This window comes from Phaethon aethereus (genome assembly GCF_964289735.1).
Source record: "Phaethon aethereus genome assembly, chromosome: 2".
NCBI lineage: Eukaryota > Metazoa > Chordata > Aves > Phaethontiformes > Phaethontidae > Phaethon > Phaethon aethereus.
Genome location: NC_138582.1, coordinates 140,616,693 through 140,640,885, shown reverse-complemented (window position 1 = coordinate 140,640,885; position 24,193 = coordinate 140,616,693). Strand labels below are relative to the sequence as shown.

Genomic DNA, 24,193 nt, shown 5'->3' with positions numbered 1-24,193 from the left:
TGGAAAGCCAGAGAGTAGCTATATTCCATACCTGTTTGTTCCGTAAGTGACCAGGAGTTAGAAGGAGCACTCACAAGCTCTGTTATTAGAAGCACTGACAAATCGCAGAACAGTGGTTGGAGAACATCAGACAAATTGTCTGTGCTCTATTTCATTGTCTCAGTAGGGATTTGCATTAGCTGTTGCCTCTGAACACCAGGCTCAAGGAGCTGTGACGTTATCTCTATGCTACCTACAACATTATACACTGAAGCAGAGACTTCAGATTGTTTGCAGCCCTCATGGGTGTTTAGGCGTATCTCCCATAAAATTTTATTTCCATACACCGTAATCTCTGTGAAATCTTTTTCTATTGCTGCTATGCCTTTTTAGGAGAGATGAGCAACTGAGTTTCCTTTTCAAGATGTGCACTTCACTTGATTTACACAAAGATATTACAGATCAACAGCCTGCTCGTTTTTACAGTGGACCCTGTACAATGGGTGGGGATCTTCACTCAGCTGTTGCCGAAAGGGTCAGACCGAGAGCCAGCTGTGCGCACATCAGGCCGGCACGCGCTCCCTTGGCCCCTGCCAACTTGTGGAGCTGCAGCACTTTGTCTTTTGTGACCACCTTTGAAATTCTCTCACGGCTGGTTTCAGCGTACGGTACTTGGCATTTAAGCATTTAATTAACTATATGCTAAGCCCTACTCAGTGAACTAAGTGCTATACGCTTCTCCCTGTCCTTGTGCTTCCTTTTGGATATATGCAGTACCTGAAGCACATTAAATAAGTAACAGTTGCAAGTAGATGGATTATTACTAACTAAATGGCTTAAATGAATGTTTCATCCCACAAACACTTAGTCAGAAGTCTTTTTCCACTCTTTTTTTCCACTAGTCAATCAAACGAGATACAAATTCATCACAAAATAATCCTTCTTAGTTCTGATGTTCAAGATCTGTTTGCTTGTCCAATCTTTTACAATTCCAACAAATCTCAGCACCCTTATAAATGTTAGATGCTTATGCAATATTTAGAAAGTTCTTTAGAAAAGCAAAAATTTAATTGTATTTTTCTCTTCATCATTACTCTGCTAGCAATATTGCAAAGCAAACTGCAGTATCTGATTTACTACTACTATTTCCATTATTATTCTAGACTGGGGAAAATACCTTCACATATTAAATCTAGCTATGCAGGAACAAAATACAACAGATACTGCCTTGTTTGTGAAATTGTAGTACTTTTAATCTGCTTGCAGACTGCTTCCATTATATTAAAGTGATATATTTAAAAATTGTGCAACCCTCTTCAAAGGAAGCATTGTGAGGAGATGGTAGCTGATATTGAAATACCAACTTGATAGAATTTTAAGCTATTTAGAATAACTCTGGCATACAAAAAAGCTCTGAGGTGCCCCTGGCACTTTTCTGGGGGAAAAAACATCGGGGAAAAAATAAAGCTCTTGGAACCGGTGCTGTAACTGGCAAGATTTTCGATTAGTAGCATTGAGTAGCCCAGCATTCTCAGCAAAATAGCATGTTTGACTCAAGTCAGTAGTTCCAGAAAAAAACTAAAATGGTGTCACAAACTCAGGGGGTAGGGGGGAATCTGTTGCTGTGGTGAATATAAATACAGATGTCTTTAATCAGTATAAAACCAGTGAAGAAAATACGCAAGCCAAGGCTGTAAAGCTCATATGTAGTATCACACATTGAACACTGCTGAATTTCTCATGGTACAGAAGTCTTACCTCACATATTGAAGGGCTACGGTAGGAGGTATTTTTCCATTTATTGAAGAAACATCTTTGCTATTTTTTTTTAGTGCCAGCTGCTTAGTGAAGTAGGGGTAAGGAGACTGGAAACCAGGGGTACTTGCAATAATAATGCTTTCTTCTACTCTTTAAAATTGCCCCATAACTAGTTGTATGTCTGGGATTGGATTTTATGAGTATAAACTTTGTATCATATGAAGACAGGATCTATGCTTAACCTTCATTAATTACATGCTGCTATTAACTGAACAATTTGTATGGTAGAGAGTTTTGCGATATAAGTCCTTAATATATAGAGGCTGCTGGGGACAGCCATTCTGGTGCTCCACCTGATCTCAGGCAGAAGGCGTGCTACTCGCACAGGTACGGAAAGTGGCCAGATGTTCCCTGTGCTCTGCAAACCTGGAGTCGCTGCCATTCCAGCCATCCCATCGGAGGATGAAGCAACTGGAATTCACAGAACTTGAAAGGTGGACATTATAATTTTAGTTGCCCTGAGACAACGCTTCTCAGTAGGACTAGGAAAATTTATGAGCTAATACCACATTTTTTTCAGCTAACACACCTAAGAGCATTGAAGATGCAACTCAGTGTGACTGTCAGTATTGAAGAACGAGGCTTTTTGTTCGTTAGCCTGCTGTATGGCATGATGTTTGTTTATGAAAATGAAAGCAGTAAAATGTAAATGTTAGACTTCATGTGAAGGTACATATGAAATGAGAATAGGTTTAATTAACTGGTCTAATCAGAGTGGTAACTTAAATTGTAACACACAGTGACTCCATCTCCTACTGGTCTAAGCTTTGTTATTTATTGTGAGGAAATAAATTAGATTTTCTACCACCGACTACTTTTTAATAATCAAAGCAAAATAATTCATGCAGCATGTACGTTATGAATTCAGCAGACATAGCAAAGATGATAAAAGGCTTCTTTGTGCAAAACATTTTGTATGTCAATTTAAGAGACTGTCTTAAGAACAAAACTTCATGTGTTGCAATTTGTCAGCAATTTCATTATTACTTTATTTTCAAGGGGCTTCTCAAAATCGACCATGAAACTGCTGTAGTTAATGTAGGAACTTGATCTTCTTTTAGAACCATATAACGTTCTCCCAAAGCAATAATTTTTTAGCTCTAATCTTAGATCTAGGGTATAGTTTGATTTTTTAAATGTACAACCAAGCTACACTTGGTTACTGTAATAATAATAAACATTATTATTAATACTTATTACCCTAGCCTAAGTCTGCTGTATCATTGTACTGAAATGCAATCGATTTTCTCTTTTATATACATTGGGAAATCAGCTTGGTTTCTGCATGGAGCAGCAAGAATTGGTAGTGTGAGGTGGCTAACAGGTCTCGTTCATGAAGACGGAGGTGTTCAGATCCCACCACTATATGCCAGCTACCTGGAGCTGGCAGTGCATTGTTCTTGCAATAATTTCATTCTCCTTATGACTTCGTTCTTTTGTGTTTTACAACTAATTCAGCTCCACGATGCAGCTGGTTTCTTCCTCTCCCTCCTTCTGCATTTGCTCATATTTGATTCTGTCCTTTATGGTTCTACAGTTCTGGCCATATCCTTCTGCAACTTCAGTATATGGGATTTGGTTCATTTGTCTTACGTTTCATCTTCATTTGATTTCTATGCTACTCACAACACGTGGTGTTATTAAAAAAATAACTGATAGGGTGATTAGCTATTGAACTGGATAATAAATGTCATTAGCCTGTTCTCAGAATGATGGTATTTAGCCAAAACAAAATGTTGTGCCTATCCGGCCAAGGAAATTCAAAGCCTTGGCTTTGCTTTGGAAAAAATTTCTGATCTGCTGTGTCACTAGATGTGCTTGTGTAACAAAAAAATCATTATCTACTTGAATGGAATTTACCCTTAAAATGAGCGGCACTAACTGAAAGCTCTGATTTAGTGCCTTGCTATGGTGAAACTCTCATGAACTGCTGGTTTTAATTTCCATGAACTGCTATTTCCATATGAAAGACTATTTCTTGTGAAGTACACATGCAGCGTTGCAAGTGGACATATGATGATCCTTTGTGTTTTTGTTGGTAACCTAAGTCTCTGTTAGGTAATAATGTTAAAATTTCCAAGAGTCCTCTCTTTCCACTCTAGGACGATTCCTTCTTTGCAATGTTTTCAACCCCCACCCCCACCAGTTTCACAGTCCATTCCCCTAATAAGGACTATCTATGTTTCAGAGAGGTAGTTAACGGCTACAGCTTTAACCTGCCCTGAACCAAAATTATTCCTGGACCATGTAGGAATAGAAGAAATCCTATTTTACCATAATGAAGAAGCCACACGTTACGCAGCTGCTGCTTCTTTTTCTTGAAACACAAAGGTTCGTCCCAGGCTACCTTTTTTGTCTGGAAAATATATGTATGAAACACATGTAGAAAATAATATATTAGCATTTACCCTGGTAAATTGGTATCACAGAAAGAGGAAAAAGTTTTTAGCCCAAAGAAGCTGTTGCAATTGTTTTGATGAGCTAAGGAATTCTAAGCCAGGAAAGAACTCAGACAAGTTAGATAGGAAGTGGGAAAAGTATCAGTAGGCGAAACAATCCCAACACCAAAATTAGGCACCTCCTTATTTCGCATTACAAAATCTGCACATGGCTCAAGCCTTTTTCTATTGTTTCCTCATACATGCATCTTGCAGTTATTGTCACCTGTCATCTAACAACAGCCCTCCCTGCCCCCCATTGAGCTACATACTTGAAAAGAAAGTAAATATACTTCTTGCTGTACATCTCCTTCATTCAAGACTTCTACACAATAATCAAAGCCTTGCTTCACCCTTACCTTCAATTCTCAGAGGTTGAATGTGTCAGCTTTCTTACACTCCCTCTAATTTAGATACTATTACTCCCTTCGCAACACCTGGAACACCTGCCCAGTCTGCACGTTTGACTTCTAAAGTAGCATGAAGTGCATGGGAGGAGTTGATCAACTTGGATTGTTATTTAATAGCTGTATTGCAGAAATGCCTACAGGCATTAATTAAGATCAAGGTGTAAAAACTAAAAAGACTTACAATGAAAAACAGTCCCTGCCCCAGAGAGTTCATAATTCAGTTTATAGCAAGTTACAACAGGTGGATGAGATAAATTAACTGTCGGGAGGGAAAAAGTAGTAGAACAATCTATGTCTCCAAGCATTTTCTGGACAGTGTGGATCATTTTCATGTATATATTTACAAATACAGCTATGCTAATTTTGCTGAAGACGTTCATTTCTCTCAAACCCTAAAATGATCTCCCTTATGTCATAAAACTCCTCTTCCAAAGAAACATGTATCTATGAGATTCCTTCTCCACCTAGTGTGTTGGATATGCTATACTCTACAAAACCATCAGTTCTGTACCATTTCCTTTTCAAGGGCACCGAAATCTGTTATAATGTATTGTTTTTTCTGCAGAGCAAGAGATAAAGGCAATCTTCCTGCATTTTATGCTTGAAATTAAAATACCTCCAATAAAAGTAGGAGCTGGCCCATATCCTTCCTTGTGGAATTAGCTGTAAAATATGTTACTATAAAGCTTTGTTAAAAGTGTGATCAGATCTTGGTAACAATCAGACATTCAAGTTTAGAAGACTGTAATATCTAGTAGGCTTATTTTTCCAATAAAAATAGGGAATACATAATTTTGTAGGTGGAGATAACGGTCAATTTGATTTATTTCAGCTTGTCAAGTTTTATTAATAAATCTGTTATCATCTCTGGTAATATTCCTTAACAAGGTACTTCTATCTGGCTTCCACCAATCTTAAATTACTGAAAACCACGCATGAAATAATTCAGATGCACTTCTCCTGTCACTATAAATGCTCTTCTACTACATGGTATGCTGTGCGGTTCTTTATACTATGCGAAAGTAGTGTAAAATGCTGCCACATCAGAAGCCTTACTAGTTGGCCTTAGGGGTAGTAACTTACCCCTATTTTTCCACAGATGTAAAATCACTTTCCTATACAAACAGGTCACTTCTTCCAAAGAGTGTCATCTGCAAGATCAGGATGTAAATAACTCACAAAGATAAAAGCAGTGAAACATTAAGCTCAGATGTAAGCAAATTAGAATTTTGCTGGTTTTATTAGGACTATAATGGGTATCTTAACACTTTAATAACATAAAAACTTGCCTGCAGCACACTGTGGAATTTTTGTTGCTATACAATGTCCCTTCACTATTAGATTAATTCTCTTTTACAAATCATAATTCTTTGTGATTTAAAATATAAAGTACAATGCTTTCAAAGACAAACAAAAGAAATACGACTGCCCAAATATTTTTTTAAATTGCTTCCCTTTTCAGCAGCCACATCAAGAAATTTGAAAGTCCTCTAGAAAAAATGCAAGGTTAATATTGAAAATGCCCCCTCTTCTCTTTTATTGGAGCCCAGCTGGTCAAAGACTTGGCTAATTGTAGTATAAACTAGAGAAAACATATACTTGGAATGGTAGACTTCAGTAGCACAATAGCTTTAGTGAGTATACTTTTATCAAAAAGATTGATTTATCTAATTTTTATCTAACTAAGGGTTTTGAATGCAGACTTTTCTAGTATGCCCTGCCTGAAGTCAGCAGATCTGATCCTTTTATGTGCTATTGGTATTTTACACTGAGCTGGTGTACATCCAACACAGGCAGAAGTAGCAATCTGCATTGCCACAGCACAAACGCAGTAAGTGAAGAGAGCAGTGGGAAGGAACAGCATGATGGAGGGACTGCAAGCATATCCTAAACAAAATACTCCTCCAGGCCTCCTATAAAACCTGTATGCTCTGGAAACACACAAAAAATGTCTTATTAAACACTAATAATTAATTCTGACTTTAAAAGACTTCACTGTTCAAACCAGGCTCAGATACTAAAATGCATAATTACTTAACAGATCCTCGTGCTGTGGGAAACCTTCCTTGTAACTAAGCTAGGTGACTTTTATGTTGAGACCTGAGCACTGCTGCCATCTCCAACATCCCAGGCGTGTTAACAGGACGATTTCAGCCACACATTCTCAGCTCCTCCCGGACTGTTTGTCTCGTGTTCCACGGGGACAAGCGAAAGGCGGGAAGAGTACGGCAAGAACATACAGTCGGGCCTGCGGCCCTGAACCGCTCACTCTTTATGCAACATCAGCAAGAAACCCCGCTCACAGCACTTCCCTCCCCTCTAACTTCGCTCATATCGGTGTCTGCAGAGGTCCCGAGTGGCGGGAGCGAGGCAGCCAACGGGCTTTTCCACAGACGCTGAGGCAGGACGGTGGCCTAGACCCTGGGATACTTGCTGCGTCATTCCAAGAGATCGGGAGCTGTGAGACAATTTATTGAGGCTCCGACAGCAGTACCGACCGCACCGCAGCATCCCAGTTTCTCCAGAATGCTCGGGGGAGGGGGGCCGGGGAGGAGGGGGAAGCCGCCACAGCCGCATCTTCTCACCGCCGCGGACTGCTGGGGCAGGCGCAGCCCTGTGAGCGGAGGCCGCGGCGCGTCACGTGGGCAGGGCCGCCGCTGGGGGAAGGGAGCAGCCGCTTTGAAGCCCGTTGTTAGGCGACGGCAGGGCGCCTACGGGAGCGGCCGGTGGGAGGGGAGGGATGTCGCTACCGCCGGGCGAGCCGAGCAGCCTCAACGGCGCCTCCTTGCCGCCCCGGGGAGGCGACGTCTACCCCGCGCCGGGAGGCTTTCAGCGGGAAACGGCGGCCGGAGAAGGGCGCCGCTGCTGCCGGCCCCCCCCGCGGGCTGCGCACCCCCGACAGTGGCGCAGGTGCGCTGTGCGGCGCCGCCGAGGCGTCTCCCAGACCGCTAGGGGGCGGGGCTAGAGTGGCAGCAGCCGCATCCAATGAGCGCACGCGTCTCCGGCGAGGGGGCGGGGCGCTAAGGCCGGCTGGGCGTTGCCGCCCGCCGCAGGGGGTGAGAGACTGCTGGCACCGCCCGCCCGTTGGGGCACGGGCCCGCGCGCCGTGGCCGGGAGGCGCGGCAGCGGCTTTCCCCGAGGAGGCCGTGTGAGGCAGTGGCTCCGCCCCGCGGGGGGCGGAGTGGGGTCGCTCAGGCAGGGCGTGGGCGGAGAACGGTGCGCCCTCGCCTTTGCGGAGGCCGCAGCCCGTTCCCCGGCCGCGCTCGGCCCCAGCGTTCAGTTGAGAACGGTAAAAATCGGGGTCTCCGATGAGTGGCCGGTGCCGCCGGCCAATAGGCGAGGAGGAGCACGCCCTCCTCCCCGCCCCCGCAGCGCTGCGGAGCCAATGGGGGACGCGGGGCGGGGCGCGCGGGCCTAGGCGCGGGCTGGGAGGTGCCTGCCCGCCAGATGCGGGGGAGTCGCGGCGGCAGCAGCGGTAGCGGTGGTGGCGCGTGCGGCGGATGCGGCGCATGCGGCGCGTGGGCATGGGGGCGCGTGCTGCTCTCGCCTCCCCGCGCTGAGGGACGTGCCCGCCGGCGGGGCCAAGGGGTAGGCGGGGGCGGGGGGGCGGTTGGCGGGGTGGCGGCCGCCGCGGTGAGGGGCGCAGGTGCCTGCCGAGCTGCAGTGTCAGTAGCGGCCGCCGCCGCGTCGTGGGGCGGCAGAGCCCGCTGGGCCGGGCGGGGGGACGTGCGGCGTTTCGCGTCGCGCTGCCTGCGGCCGCCTCCGCAGTCGGGGCGGCGGCGCTGGCCGGCGCGTAGTGGCCGGGAGACCCCGGCCGAGGCGGAGGGGAGTCAGCTGTGGGCTAACGCGGCTTGTGTCGTCGGCAGGATCCGAGCCTAGCGCGGTGGCCAGCGTAGCCGCGGGAGCCGGCCTCTGCTCGTGGCAGCCTGCTGTTCACCTCCCCTTCTGGCAATGGGGAATGGACTCTCGGACCAGACGCCCATCCTCTCCAGCCTGCCTTCTTTCCAGAGTTTCCACATTGTCATCTTGGGACTGGACTCCGCTGGAAAGACGACCGTGCTCTACAGGCTGCAGTTCAATGAGTTCGTCAACACTGTCCCCACTAAAGGATTTAATACGGAGAAAATAAAAGTGACGCTGGGCAACTCTAAAACGGTCACTTTCCACTTCTGGGATGTGGGCGGCCAGGAGAAGCTGAGGCCGCTGTGGAAGTCGTACACGAGGTGCACCGATGGCATTGTGTTTGTGGTGGACTCTGTCGATGTCGAGAGAATGGAGGAGGCCAAAACAGAACTTCATAAAATTACTAGGATATCTGAAAATCAAGGAGTGCCTGTCCTTATCATTGCTAACAAGCAGGACTTGAGGAACTCTCTCTCCCTTTCCGAAATTGAGAAAATGTTAGCAATGAGTGAGCTGAGTTCTTCGACTCCTTGGCATTTGCAGCCTACCTGTGCAATCATTGGAGATGGACTCAAAGAGGGACTGGAGAAACTACACGATATGATAATCAAGCGAAGGAAAATGTTGAGGCAGCAGAAAAAGAAGAGATGAGTTATATTTTGACCTTTCTATTTTAGAGTAGGTTACATGGTCAAAATTTGACATAAGACCGCTTCCAAACTCAGGCCTGCGTGTTTGGATGCCGTTAAGCTTAGTTATGTTAAACAATCCGTTGCACAACCTTGCCGTGTGGAAGGCTGTGCAGTTATAGAACTCTCTCTTTTTTTTTTTTTTTTTTTTTTTTTAAACTAGTCTCTTCTGAGTTTTATGGCTCTGCATTATTTCAGAAGCCCTAATAGATGATGTAATACTATCAGGAAATGGATGGGTGGGTATATGTGACATGGATGTCTAAATAGCCAAATAAAATGAGGGTTTTCTGCTTAGTGTTGTATTCATATGTTTGAGGGTGCCCTCTGCAAGCAGTTTGCATTGAAGGTGTTCTGTGTTTTTAAACTTCTGATGCTCGTAAGTGGAGTGTTTAAGTGAACATTATACAGCTTTAAAAACATGTATGAAGCTAGTAACTCATTATTTCGAGAGGCTGTTTTTTATCTTGTTTGGGGATTTCTATGAAAGCTTGGCTACCTGTGTAGTTCTCTTTTAATTTGGCACTTTTTGAAATTTAATCGTTCAGTTCAAATACTTGAAATTTCAAGTGCTGTGGATTCTTTAACTGATACGAGAGAGACTTTTTGACGAGTAAAAAAATGTAAACAACACGCTGGAGCATGGAAAAATGGTTTCCCAAGCATGTTTTTGGTATGTAAGGTTTTTATTTTTTAGAAGTAGCCATTCATCATTACACAGTGCTGATTAGGTTTAAACTGTTACTCAAAGTTAGTAATTTATTTCTGAATGATGAGTATTATGTCCTCCTCCTATCAAGTTAAAAGTAAATTAATTGCAGTAAAGGAGCTATAAAGAACAACTCTGGCGGCTGTGGTTCTAACCAGTGCAGCATTCTTCGCTCTACTGGTGACTTTTCTGGCAATAAAACAAAATTATAATGAAGTAAAGCTGGAGTTAAAATTAGCAGAGCACATCTTGTATCTCCCCAAAATACCCCATTTTATTAAAGTGGTATTGCTATGTCACTTTTAATGTATGATTTTTTTTATTGTGACTCTTAAAGTATTTTGTGGTTAGGAATGTAATAATGCTTTATACACTCAAACATTTGACACTACCGGGGCGGGGGTGGGGGGGGAGTGGGGGAAGAAGATTTTCAAGATGGGCCTGTGTTCTGCTTTAATTATGCTTTAAGCTGTTCTTGTTTACAGAGTGTGCAAACAGTGTTAACTGGGCAGGATAGTGCTTGACGGAAAAGGGAGGGTAGTTTTTTCTTACTGGTACAGAACTTCAAGTGACTCTTTAGATACTTGGCTCCAGTTAAAAGGGCTAAGATAGAGCCTGGGTTTTTAAGACTAACTTTAGTGGTGCTGTAAAAATTCATCAGAATGTTAGATTCTCTTTTAAACTTTTGTTGGAAATACCAGATTAAAAAAGAAAAGTGTATATATAAAACAAAGGCAAAATCTATTTCCTCCTCTTACTTAACCAGCAAAGTAATTAATTTTTCTTACCTGCTGCCATGTATCGGGAGGATGACAGCTACAAACCTGAATGTCAATCGATGTAACTTAGATATGTTTAAAAAAAAAAATCAAACTTTTTAACCAGCAGCTGTTCATCCAGGAGGTAACCAAAAATGCACTTTAGTGTCTTCAATAACTGAAAGTGACAGCTGTTTTTTTAATGACATCTTGGTCCTTTTTGAATAAACTGAAGTAGCTTCCAGTGGAGCTTTTGTATGTTGGTTATATATGTACCTGCACTGGTGACATTGTAAGTCACTTACTCAAGTAATGTCTATATTTATAGAAATGTGGATGACTTCTTAAACCTCAATAAAGAATTCAAAACAAGCCTGCAGAGAGAAGGTGTCTGACTTCTTGTACTGCAGTGGTACGTTCTCATCAACCTCTGTGCACATATTGATTCTAATAACAGTAGAACTACTTCTGCTGCAAACCGAAGTCTTATAAATGTGGTGAGGCTCATAAATGTCACAGTATTATAAATTGCAGGTATCTCATTAAAAACTTTAAATCAGTGGCATGTCTGTATATTAACGGAAGAAATATTAGCTGCAGTGACACCTTTCTGAAGTGATGGATCTTGCATAATTTGAAGAAACTTTTATATAGCTGAACCTATTTTGTGTTACGTGCAATGTTTAATAGGCGACGTTGGGCATTTATCACATGTACCCGCAGATGTTACTTAATTTAGTATCTCCAGGCTCATATATTTGAAGCTGTCTGAGGGATTCACGTGTACTTGGCTGAATTTCCTCCTCGGATTTTACGGCAGTAAGTAGAATGTGGTAAGAGATGTAGAAGCTTCTTATTAGTTTCTAGGACCCCAACATAAACCAAGACAAACCTCATTTAGAAGCCTGCAAATCAAAATGGTGAAGTTTGAACAAGAATGTCCAATCCTATCTCTCAAAAACCTGGTATTTTCATTTCTGTTTATGTAACTGATGGCACATCAAAATGTAGGTTACTAACAGCAAGTCTTGGGAAAGCTATATTGGTGATGCTGAGCCCTGTTAATTTGGGGTGTAATTGGTACAATCTGGCTAATGTTTTCCTTCCTATCAGGTACATAGTGCTAGTAGGCTGAGGAAGGTGAGATGGCAGGCTGGTTCTTTGTACTTGGTAAACAAACTGTACAATAGCAAGTAATAATTGCTTTGTTTTGAGTATTCATTAAGCTTCTATTGGGAATAGTTGACAAGGCATCCTGCTTGAAAAAGTCAACTGTATTTTGTTCTGCATATTAAACATGCTAGTGTTTATATGGTGGCAGTCTCCCTAAATTCTTCTGTGTATAAAAACTTCAGTGAATGATTTTAAGTACAAAGACATGACTGATCTGTACTGTAGCATGCCGAGAGGAAGAAACGGGAGGTGGTGGAGAGCAGTGTTTCTAAAATGCTATGGTTGTTATCACGTGATATTTAATATTGACTTGGAAGTAGAAAACTGAGTGGGGGCTGAGTTTTATGTTCAAGCTATACCTTTATCTGTACTAGAACTGTTTGGCTGGAATATTACAGTAACTGTTCTGAGTAAAAATATACAAATGTTGCTGTACCTCTGAAACTGTGTTTTGTATTACTGTGACAAAGTCTTCAACTATGAACAAAATGGTGATTGCAGTAGAGCATTTGGTATCTTAGCTGATCAAATTTCTGCTGGCATGGTTCCGTGAGCCTGGTATCACTCTCTTCCATACGATGAATTGACAGTTCTGGCCTAAACACTAGTATGTGTAAGAAAATCTTTAGAGAAGCTGAGTAAGCAGATGTAATTTTGCGTAACTGCAGCATTGTAACAACTTGAATCTTAAAATAATTTTTGCTAAAATGGGCTACGAATGACACCGTTCTTCAAGGCACTAGGTAAGTTAAATATCTTAAACTGCTTCTACTTTAATGAAATTGCATATAAATTGTATAAAATTGCATATAAATCAGTGCAGTGCTGTTAAACGAACTACAAGGCCTTGTAACCTTACCACTGTTGTCTTAGCTTACAAAAGTTGGTATGGCATTGCCTTAGCTGTTTATGCACAGGCAATCGTTTAAAGTTAACCAGGCTTCAGGATCTGGTCTCTGGTTTCCAGCTGCGTAGCTGTGTGTTGGCTTATCACCGTTTTGGCTAGAAGTAGTACTGCAGGACAGCGAGAATCCTTCAAGTTCATGACATTGCTTTTAAGTTGTGTTGCACTGAATGTGCATTTACATTTGAAAAAAAAATAAAATACTGGTTTTCAATCAGGTGATAGGTGAAACCTTTCTCTCTTCAAATTTTCATGTTTTGTTGAGACACGACTGATGCTTTGTGTGGAAAGGAGTACCCACAGCCAGGCCACGGTTCCCAGCCTGACTTCGAGAGGTGCTTCCATGCCCCCTTATGCAGCACTTTGGTCCTGCAGGAGTTTGTTGCCCGGGTCGCAGTGGCCAGAGGAGCTGAAAGCAGCCTCCTCGGGGGGAGGCTGGCTAAGCCCGTCTGCACCCCAGCAGGTCTGCGTGAAGGCAGCTCTGCCTTCTTGCGGGGCCTGCCTGCATCTTGGATCATTTGTTTATTGATAGCAGGGTGTTAATCAGTGTCTGGCTGAAACATTTTGTTGAGAGGAGAGATTTGTTCTTGGCATGGGAGGAGGATTTAGATACTACGAAGAAGGAGTTGGTAAGGCGGAGTATGGAAAACGTAGGCAATCTGGATACACTATAGGTAGGGCACTGACCCTAACATGCGGTCTTGACTCGGGTCTTGACTCAGCTGTGTGGACTGCAATGCATGAAGGCTAGTACATGTGTACGCATAATGCTATCTTCCTTTAACTTCTTTTGAGGGAGAAATCTAGGAGTGAATGGGTGCTTTTCTGGATCCGTGTTTTCACTTTACTGGTGGGTGACTCGTCTTTTGAGAGGGTTGCAGCTTACAGCCCGACTCTGACAGCCATAGCCTCCTGCCTCTGAGCCAAAACGACTCGTGTTGCCGCTGGAAGGGATGTGTAGGGAGCTGTGAATGGGCACCGTCTCCTGTTTGTTTACTCTGGACATGAGGAAAGCATTTTATTTTATTTTTAATCCTGACTGCCATAGGTATGTGAAGGCCTGCCCCTCTCACGCCACTCTGCAGGCTGTGGTTATTTTTAGGAGTAGTGCAAGGCTGCAGAGCTGTGTGGATAAACTCCTGCCGCTGTTTTTAAACTGAAGGGAAATACACGGGCTGACTTCGCAGCAGGGTGATGCCTGGGGTTGCCACATGGGCTCCCCCAGCCGTCCTACCTATCTGAGGACAAAACAAAGGGGCGATACGTAGCTGGTAGCTTGCCCTTCTTTAAAGCATTAGTCAGTCTTCTCAAGCCAGCTGTAAGGAAGCAAAAATGCAGTTTCAAAGACCTAGCTGAAAAAAAAAAATCCCAAACAAGCTAGTGAAGGACTTGAGTTTCCTCCCTGCCAGTGTCCTGTTTTATCGGTGCTGGCCATGGGCGATGTGAGGGACCTGTGCGGTGCCAGGGCCACGCTGCCTGCAGCCCGCCGGCTCGCCGCGGGGCCTGGCGAATGGCACAGTCACCGAGTAGTCACATCTTGATGGTATTCAAAGGCAAACCCAAAATCTAACAAGAAAAAGTAGGCAGGGAGACCAGACAGTGCTTCCAGACTAAATACCTGCTTGCAAACAGCTCAGGAAGGCAAGAGATGCTAATCCTTGAGCTGTGAAGATTCTTAGTTCCAGCTATATTTACACAGCTGCTCCACCAGAATTAAGAGCTAAAGATGACAGAATAGTTAGAGAAGGTCGAGTACAACTGTTGACTGTGAGGTGTGTGGAAGGAGAGAGGATTTGAAACTATTGGGTTTTCCTAGCTTTTCAAGACACCTTGAGCCCTAAGGGGAATAGATAGGCTTTTAGGCTGCTTAATTGGTTTAAAATCTTTATTGTTTTATGCACTGTAGTTTTCCTATTGCTGAAATGAGACAATACCTCATTTAAGAAAGCCACCTCATCACCGCATTAATCTCTGAGCCCACTGACGAAGGAGAAGGTTAGCAGGGGTGTTGAGCCTTGTTAAATGGGCTGAGGGCTCCTGGCTGGTTCACAAGCTGCTGTATTTCAAGGTCTTTTCTAAAAATAGCAGAATTTAGGTCAGGCAAGGTAAAGGCATGAAGCCTCAGACACCACACACAGTCGAGAGGTACCACCAACCCTGTAACTGCTTATCTTCTGTTACCACTTTAGGAATTAAGAATAATTTCCTTTGGAGCATAATCTTTTCATCATTTTCCCGTTCCAATGTCATTTGCCCTGAAAGCTTTAACAGGTTTGGATATTGGAACATCATTGAGTTGGGTGTCACAAGGATGAGTTTGTGAGTGAAGAGAGTCAGGAAAAAGTGTTCACCTTTGCTGCAGTGACTTGGTTAGCTAAAACCAATCTTTCTTTAAAACTGGCTTAACATGGATGACCTTTAAGAGGGAAATTTTCTAAAGATATCTTCTTGTTTCTAACATTAGATGAACTCTGCTGGTCTTATAATTATTGGATGGTGTTGTAGGCTTGGGCTGCTGCTGGTTTTTTTGATACCAGTTGTGTGATGACCTCTAAGATGCCTTCAACAGCTTACAGACCATCAATCAGCACAAGGTCTCTACCATTTTAAATGGTAATACTGAACTTATATATCCATGATGTATATTTTTAGCTGTCCATCTGAGGTGCTTCTGTGGGTCAATCTAGTTTCTCAAAGAAATTTTTGATTCTCTGTGATTATTGTATCAATGTCTTCGAAAACACAGTTTATTCCTATTTGTTTCCTGTTGTGGTACAGTAAAACGGCAATCTATGGATTATTGTTGTTTCCCTTGAACTCCAGCTATTGAATTTCTATTTGAATCAGAGATATAGATTCCATTTTTCTTGATTATACTGTATTTCATATAGGAGCTGAATTGTGCTAACCTTAAAAATACTAGCCTCCCTGATTTTAATTAGCTTAGAAAATTGACTTATACATTTAAAGTCACTGTAATTCAGCTATAATCAGTCATGTTACACTGGAGACAAAGGAGGTTCATGGACTGAGCCCACACTGATTCTTTTTGACAGATCTCCCATTGGCACATCAATACCCATCCCTCACTGTGTGCTATGGTAGCACTTGCACCAGCAAACTATATTTCTATATGGTTCAGCAACTGTATTTCTGCCACTCTGTCATATGATTTGCTTATATACAATGTTTGCCTGTGTCCTGCTGTTGCTGTATTTGTGATAGGGGACTGTTTGAAAAAATTCTGTACAAAGACTCATCTGTGCACTGCAACTTTAAAACAAATACATCAAACTATGTAATTTAGTTTTAAAGTACTGGAATCTATGCTGAAAGCTGGAAGTTTAAGACTGAAGATTGGTACAGTCAGCCCAGCCACTGGCCATTTCATCCCTGAAGTCTCTTCATCTATGTGTAAAGCAAGAATCTCATAGTTGCTCTTACATTTAAACTCATGATTAAAAGTGCTGCGAGATATTAAGATATTACAGAAATACAGTGTAATGGAAAGTAATAGAAAGACTGTAACAGTAATTTGGATTTTTTGATTGACTTGTAACATATTTGTGTTCAATCGTCAGGCATCAGGAAATCGTACCATTTCAGAAGTAATGCATGTGAGAGTTTAAAAATACAAGTTCAACATATTATGTTATCTCTGACCCCAAGAGCTTCAGCTTCACAGAAAACAAAAATATTTCTACAGTTGAAAATAATAGTGTTTCATATTCATCAGTGAATAAATATTCATAAACTGTACCTGATTTTTTGTTTTCATTCAACCATAGCTGTTAAGCAAAAGCAGTCAAAATTATTCTGGTTTATGTTTTAATTAAATTGGATGAATATATGGTCTTCCAAATCAGGCAAATATAAAGTTTTCAGGTAAAGGTGGTTTGCAAAGATCTTGAGTTAAAATAACACATTATCTTAAAATAGACTTTTATTTGGAATAGTCAGTAACAAAAATGGCTGGACATTCCTTTGAAATGATGGCTTTATTTTATAAAGTACAGTGAGAAAAGTATCTTAGAGTGATTTCAGAGCTCCGGATTCAGAGGGTCTCCTGTTCTCTCTGCCTTTCTTGGCTGGAATGAATCAGTCTGCACAGGATGTGGCTGCTAACAGATGATAATGCAAAGTGAAGGGCTGGGCCATGAAAAGCCCCAGGGTGGCTCAGCGTGGTGCTGAGTTCTCACGAAGAGCTGATAGCTTTCCAAAAATAAGAACAGGAACTAGGGCAGATAATCCATGTAAAATGCACTTTCCACCCTTACACATTCACAACAATTTATTATTTTCAGCATTGTGGAGCTTTACATGTTGATTACATACATAATCCACCTAGGCACACACACCTACCTGCACACACTTCTGTTGTTTTCTTGCAAACCCCGTTTGGGAGAATTTTTCTGGGATCCCGTTTGGTGGGTGTAACTTGAGAATATATAAATAGATTCCTGTTTTCCATTCATTTAAACCCAAATGTGACTGCAAACACAACAGCACTAGAAATATGTTTCTTTGAAATAACTTCCTCTGTTCTACATCTTTCGTTTTGTTAGAGTAAGGTAATCTGGGCTGTTCACACTGTATATGAACCGTGCTGTCGTGGTGGTATTACCACTGCTCAGAGTTCAGGTTGTGTCAGCACTTCTTTTATAAATATAAGTCCTTATTTCAGAAGCTTAATAACCTAATAAGTCTTGAAATTTCACACTTGTCTGAAACTTGGCACAGAGTATTAACTTTGCCTTTTATCACATTAAATAAAAATATATATTAGAGGGGAATGTAAATAAAAGTAAGCTTATTGTGTTTTGCTGCCTTTGCTATCTCAAAGTTAATTTTGTTTATTGAAATGAAATAGTGTGAACTCATAGTTCCAAACTGAAATCTTTGAAAATTTTGTCTTAAGTTAAAAGTCGCAAGCATTAGTGTTTGCAAATCAGACCTACACAAAATCACCTACCTAAATTTCTTCTGGCTTTTTCCTTATGGATTCACTTAAGTCTCTGCACGGGGTGTGTAGAATCCAGCTGCTTGAATCTACAATATTTTATCCTCCCTTTGCATTCATTTTAGCTGCGTGTACATCAGACAAACTTGCAGAGCTCACTGCCGGCGAGCGAAGTTCTCTCAATCAGTGTCAGCAGAGCTATTCCTAGGCAGTTACAGTTGTAGGACTGGACATATCTAGAGGACAGAAACATGGACACGTCTTTCCTTAGTTTCTTTGATATGTAATTTCAAGTCCTCTCACTGGCTAAGTACATTTTCTTAGCAGTGGTGATGTGTAAAAGTAAATCAAATGCAGGGTTTTCTCTGTCTTGTGGAAAAGCCTGTGCTTGTAAAATCCCCAGGCTGTTTTCTAAACCATCAAAAAAATAAAAATTGGAGAAGGCTCTAGTCTCAGTAGAAGTGATGTTTGCTCACTCCATCTAGATAACCCTGAGATTATCCTGAGGGTTACTAAGGGCATAGCTTGCCTGGGTATAGTATCTTCTTGCATAGACAAGCATTTTTTCTTAAAGGTAGAACTAACACAGAGATACTGTATTAATGATGGCTTTAGTCTGACCTAAATCACTTCTGGCTTTTTCCTCATGGATTCACTTAAGCCTCTGCACAGGGGGTGCAGAATCCGGCTGTCTGATCTGCAACATTTTATCCTCCCTTTGCATTAATTCTAGCTGCACGTACACGCCTGCACAAAGCAGCTCTTGCGCTTCCTTACCAGGGAGTGTTGGTCTGCTCAGAAGGCTACACATGCTCTTCACTCTTACTTTGCCCAGCCAGTTTTATAGAGAGCACAAAACCTATGTAGCACCTTTTTTTTTTTTTTCCCCTCCTTCCTTCCTTCCTGTGTCTCCCACTTTCAGTGGGATGGCCGTAATTACCTGTTTTCTTTTGGAAAATCCTTACTCACTGCAGGGGCTTTGGGTCAAGTTTTGAGTGCCCTTCCACTCAACCTGATTTCCTTTTCTTATGTACCCCCCTGAGGAAAGTTTAACACATCTGTAATGCCCTCACAGGAGCAGTGGGTTTTCAGTGCAATACAGGCACAACAGTCAGGATTCGTTTTGCCCAATAATAGACCTCTAAAAATTAGGTGTTCTTGTCTGACTTAGGCACCTCTAGATCTTTTTACAGTTCACAGAAAGAAACATATTTGTCTAGGGGATGATTAATCTTAGTTCAGGAGTAGTATCTAAGACAAGTCAGATAAATGACCCTGTGGTGCAGCTTGTGTCTCTCTCTGCTCTACAGAAAGCATAAGCTGATTAACTCAAATATAGACACCTGCCTTTTACGCCGACTGCCTATATTTATAACCTAAATGATAGCCCCACATCTGTGCCAGCTACTCTGCTGGAAAATGCACGTGTCTGCCATTTGAAATCTGTCAATCTACAGAAGCTGAGAGCTTCTTGCAGTGCTTTTCCTCAGCACATCCACCCCAGTGCTTCTGGGTGCTGGTAAATGACCACACTGTTCATAGAAGGAAAATATAAAGACTGGTATACTAAATAATATATATTAAGAACAAGTGAAGTGAAAGCTTTTATTTACAGTGAACACTACATTTCACAGTCCAGATATTCTCAGTAGAGAAATCAGTAAACCAAATTACTTCCTCTTGCAGTGAGTGTTTTATGGCTCAGTGAAACCACTTGTGTATGCAAAGGTAGCTTTTTCATTGAATTCAGTGGGAGTGCGCTAAGGCTGTAGAATTGTGCAACAAAACTGCCATCTATAAAAGCTTTTAGATAGTAAACTTTATGTTTCTTTTTTGAAAACATAAGTAAATCCCCACCTACTCGTTGATAGTGTAATTGAGTCTAGCAACACCTGTGCCTGCTTCTGCATGTGTTGGGAGCTGCAATCGCTCTCCCGTGACTGTAGAAAGGCCACCAGCAATCAGGCTGGAATTGTTAGCAGGTGTTAAAAGAAAGTTTGCTAGCTGGTATTTAGGGGTCACCCGAGCAGAGAAACAAGGAGCTCTGTAAAGAGGAAATTATGAAGGGCTCTGCTATCTCCAGCTCTCCTTCTGCCTGACAAGGTATGAGTAACTGATAGCCTTTTTGATGAAACAAAACTTAACTCAGAAGGGGGTATGAAAAAGGGTCTCTCTTGTCCCAATGTTGTGAAAATTGCAACAATTTAATGCTTTCTTAAAGCTATTAGAGTCAATAGTCTGAAATTGCATGTAATCTAATTCCTTAGGAAACCCAACTGCAATGCTGGCAGATGTAGTAGAGGAAGGAAGAGACATCAAAAGTAGAGGTCTTGGGGTGTGGTGCTGTGAGCTCTGATGTTTAGTGAATGGCTAAACTGAGCATGTTGCCCACTTCTGTAGTCTTGAGGAGAAGTGCTAGGCTTTGTTTTGCTGAAGTATTGTTTGATCTTAAAAAGAAAGCTGATGTGCAGAGTTACCGAGAGATCTGCATCCCCTAAATCACAATATCATCATGTGAAAGCGCAGTGAGGGTGTACCTCCTGAAGGCTTGTTATCTCTGATGTGAGACCAGGTGCTATGACATTCTATTGGTTATCTCTAGTGAGAAAATAACTGTACATAAACTCCAAAGCAGATATTATCTGCTTCTGTAAACATCCTGTTCACTCTGTGTATTGTGTGGATTAAACCAGGGTTGTGAAGACATCTAAGATGGAACTGAGACCACTGCTTGAAAAGATGCATTGTTCCTCTTAGCTTGCTTTCTCTTTTCCACTGCAGGTGTATGTAGAAAGCACTTACCTATTGCTTCTCAGGCCTGTGGCAGTGAATTAATAATGCATAAAATCATGTAACCACTTACTAGTGCTGAATTTGCTGGGATTCAGAGAGTTTTCAGTCCTGAAGAAGAGGAGAGTGGTGCAGGGCCATGCTCCTGCAGAGGACTAGAGGGCCAGCAGGGTTATATCTGGATGTTTGGGGCAGAGTTTCCATGGTCCTGGGATGAGAACCTGGCAAGCATTCATCTTCTTTTTAATATGTGTAGGAATGTTGTTTGTTTGGCCATTGTTGGTTGTGTGGTGGTTTTTTGAGCCTTCTGTGATTATTATACATTGAAATGTAGAGACGTATGAACAAAGACTTAGACAAACAAAAAAACCCCAAAAATGTAGTTTGCAAGAAAATACAACATTTGGAAGCTTTTATAAAAAAAAAGCTATTGAACATGCCTGTAAACACTAGTTGATAGATGACAAGTTAAACTTAAGTAGAGAAGCTCTTCTCATATCTCTTCATTTGGCCCTAATAACTGTCTTCTAACAAATGAACTTCAGTAAACAAGTGACTCCAGGTTTTGTCTAGTAATAGTAACACTTCACAGGGTGTTGTGTGTGCGGTTTATGGTGTTTGGGTTTCCCTTTTTTTTGTGCAAAGTGAACTACACTGGTACTCCTTCGTACTCCTTCTATCAAGCTGTTCAGTGGCCTTCAGCAGTAAAGCCCCTTGGATGCCTTCTGGAACAGGGCTGGTGAACTAGGCAGCAAACATGGGAGAGCTCCTTTTATTCAGCACGCTGAGTCGATGTGGGTGTTGGGTTACTGTTGTTGCAAAGCCAGGGTTTGTGTGCTAGCCAGCTGAGAACTCTCCTTTCAACAAGCTTTAGCAGCTCTAGGGTCACTTGGGCTCTGGGAGTCTGCCTTGCCCAGCTCGGTGGTGGGAATTCCCCAAACTGCGTTTTCTAGGCACTAAACAGATCTTACAGTGCCAACAGCAGTTCAGTGTGAATGGGGATCCAATTTGTGTATTTCTTTCCCCTACACCCTGGCCTCCGGTCCCTGCAGTGATGGTGTTGGACTCCAGCATGTTTCCACCTCTATCCTGTACTGTGATCTGTGATTCTGAAAAGCTTGCTTTAAATCCTGATGGAGGTCAAATAATCCTGTATCCAAGCAGACTGCTGAATTTTCTCCCTCTTTCTCACCTTTAAAAGAGTTCAAAGAGAACACGGAGAGTATTGCAATAAACTTGCTACTCTTCCATAAGGAATGTAAAAACAGGGTAGGATCTCTTGAGAAATATTTTGATAGGCAGCCTAATGACTAATTTTTGTCACTGTCTTTGAAGAGCCCTTTGCATTTCTTTGGTTGGTTGTCAGTGGTGTCTAGAGCTAGAAACGGTCAGTGTTGGTGTCTCTAGGCCTGCAAATCCACATCGCCCTTCTCTGCATGGCCAGCCAGAGGCTTCGTCCGACCTCCGCGGGCTCCAAAATGTGCCGTGCTGCTCATAAAGCCTCTCCTGGGGAAAGCGATTAAAGTCACTCTGACGTAGGCTATTGCATAATGACAAGAGTTGAACAGAGCAGTATTCTGCCTTTCCAAAGGACTGGTGGTGGGGTTGTGGGTGGTGGCGGGTGCCAATGGTTACCCTTCCGTGCGCCGCGGTGCTCTCTTTCAGTTTGTGTTGGTTTGGTGAAACGATCTAGCTTTTGCTGGAGCTGACGTGGAAAAAGCAGTGAGTGTCTCCCATGGTTCCTATCTGGATGCTGCGACTGGTGACTCTCGAGCTGCTAGGCGTTTGGCGAGGCTCTTGGTTACGCATGGGTGTATGCTCTCCTCCAGGGAAAAGGAGCGTGAAGTGGGGGGAGCGGGGACCCTCGGGAAGCTGCTGGGTGACAGGACTGGAGGTGCTGCCCTGTCCCAGGGTATATCCCAGTAACACCGGTGTCGCCAGGCTCTCCTGCCTTACCTCTCCTCAGCAAGGCCTCAGGTCTCCCGGCAGTCCCATGCTGACACACCCGCCATGCAGCCTTGGCACACGCTCTCGTGCAGCCGCGGCCTGAGGCAGTGGGCCTGCCATTCAAGGTTCTGGGCTGCTGCAGAGCAGTCGTGCCTCAGGAGGGGTGGGAGAGCCCAGTCCGTGTGCTTGGTCCTCGGCAGCCTTGTCTCAACAGCCTGAGGAGTGTGAGGGGCTGCAACAAGCTGGGGACAGGGTGGGTGTCTCGTGTAATGCTTCTGCCCAGCCTCAGAAGGCAGGGCTGGAGACTGGCTCCATGCAGGCCCTACTCTGGGGATGTTTGAGAAGTAGAATAAATTGATCTCGCTTTGGGAAGTGTTCAGATGGAGACATCAGGCAGGGCCCAGCCCTTCTACCCCCTGATAATCAGCAAGGAGTAAAATACTTCCTTTGGTGGAAATGGAGAGATGGGCCAAGCCCGAGCCTTGTGCTGAGCAGTGGGTCCCACTGCAGCTCATGGCTGTGTAACACTTTCATGGTGCAGCTCTGCGGGGTCTGCTGCCTCCTCTTCTGTGAGCCCTGGACGCTGTAGCTGGTGCGATGTTACCTCAGGATCTTCTGGAAGAGAGGGAGAGATAGGTCTGCTGCTCCCCAATGCCTGTCCAAGGTGTGTGGAGAGCTCTGGTCCAGGCAGTATGTACCTGATGCCTTCTCCCAGTGCTTCTTCTGGGGTTTGCAGTGTGTGTCTGGTCTTGCTATGGCAAGCTCCTTCAGTGTCTCCTCTTGGAAACTTTTCTGTGGCTTCCAGATATTAACAACATCTAAATATCTTCACTGTGATGAAGTGAATGGGGTATAATCTGGTGGAGTGCTGCTTCTCCTGGGGGAATGTTGTAATGTCTGTGTAAAGGCTTTCTTGTATCTAAAGTTTGCAGTCTAAAGTTTCCAGCTAATACTGGAAATAACATTCTTATTGATTTTTTTTTAATGATCCTTAAAAGTATCTTGGGGTTTTTATTCAACATTTTGAATTATGGTCTACGTTTATTTATCAAGTTCTCTTCCACTATTAAGCCTGGAATTTTTTAAGAAAATGGAATCTGAGACTCTCATATATTCCTAGAATGAGACAGATTAAAAAAAAAAGAGAATTTAAATGGCTAGATTCTTTGGCTGTACCTTTATGATATGCAGTATTTGGTAAATATGTTGCCTTCCATTCTGTAGTTGTGCTGGCACAGTTGCTTGTGCAGCTGTATCATGGCCCTTACCGTGAGCTGATCGCACTTCAGTACAATTTCTGGGTTCTCTTCCAGTTTATCTGTTCAAACTGCAGCTGGCCGGGCTTGTGTGCCGGCACAACTGGAGGGGCCATGCAGAGATCCAAAAGATGGGGCTGAATGGTGGCAATACCTTAAACTAGTGCTGTTGCTGCAGAGGAATTCTGGAGTGTGAATTAGAGCCTTGGTGCTTGCTAAGTAATAACAACATGCACAAAACAGTTCAATAAAATGGTACTTTGTTTTGAAAAGCTGCAAAAAATATTATAGACTCGAAAGGATTCCCACATAGGTGTCATTGGTGATGGCAGCCATTGAGACTGAAATAAAGAGCTGAAATTGCTTTAAGCAAAGAGGTGAACCTCAGTTCTTAACAGTGTCTGCCTTAATCTGCAAAGGTTTCTTACGATTGCTGTTTTGATATTTTCTAACACACAT

The 24,193-nt window shown here is 42.9% G+C and overlaps 1 protein-coding gene across 1 annotated transcript; it reads left to right on the top strand.

The window, feature by feature from the left end:
- Positions 1 to 8,596: 8,596 nt before the first annotated feature.
- ARL4A (ARF like GTPase 4A) lies at positions 8,597 to 9,893 on the top strand (the record flags this gene model as incomplete). The annotated part of the gene is made up of 1 exon (XM_081996808.1): positions 8,597 to 9,893. The coding sequence occupies one exon, from the start codon at positions 8,597 to 8,599 to the stop codon at positions 9,197 to 9,199; it is 603 nt and encodes a 200-aa protein (XP_081852934.1). The 3' UTR covers positions 9,200 to 9,893.
- Between the last annotated feature and the right edge of the window lie 14,300 nt (positions 9,894 to 24,193).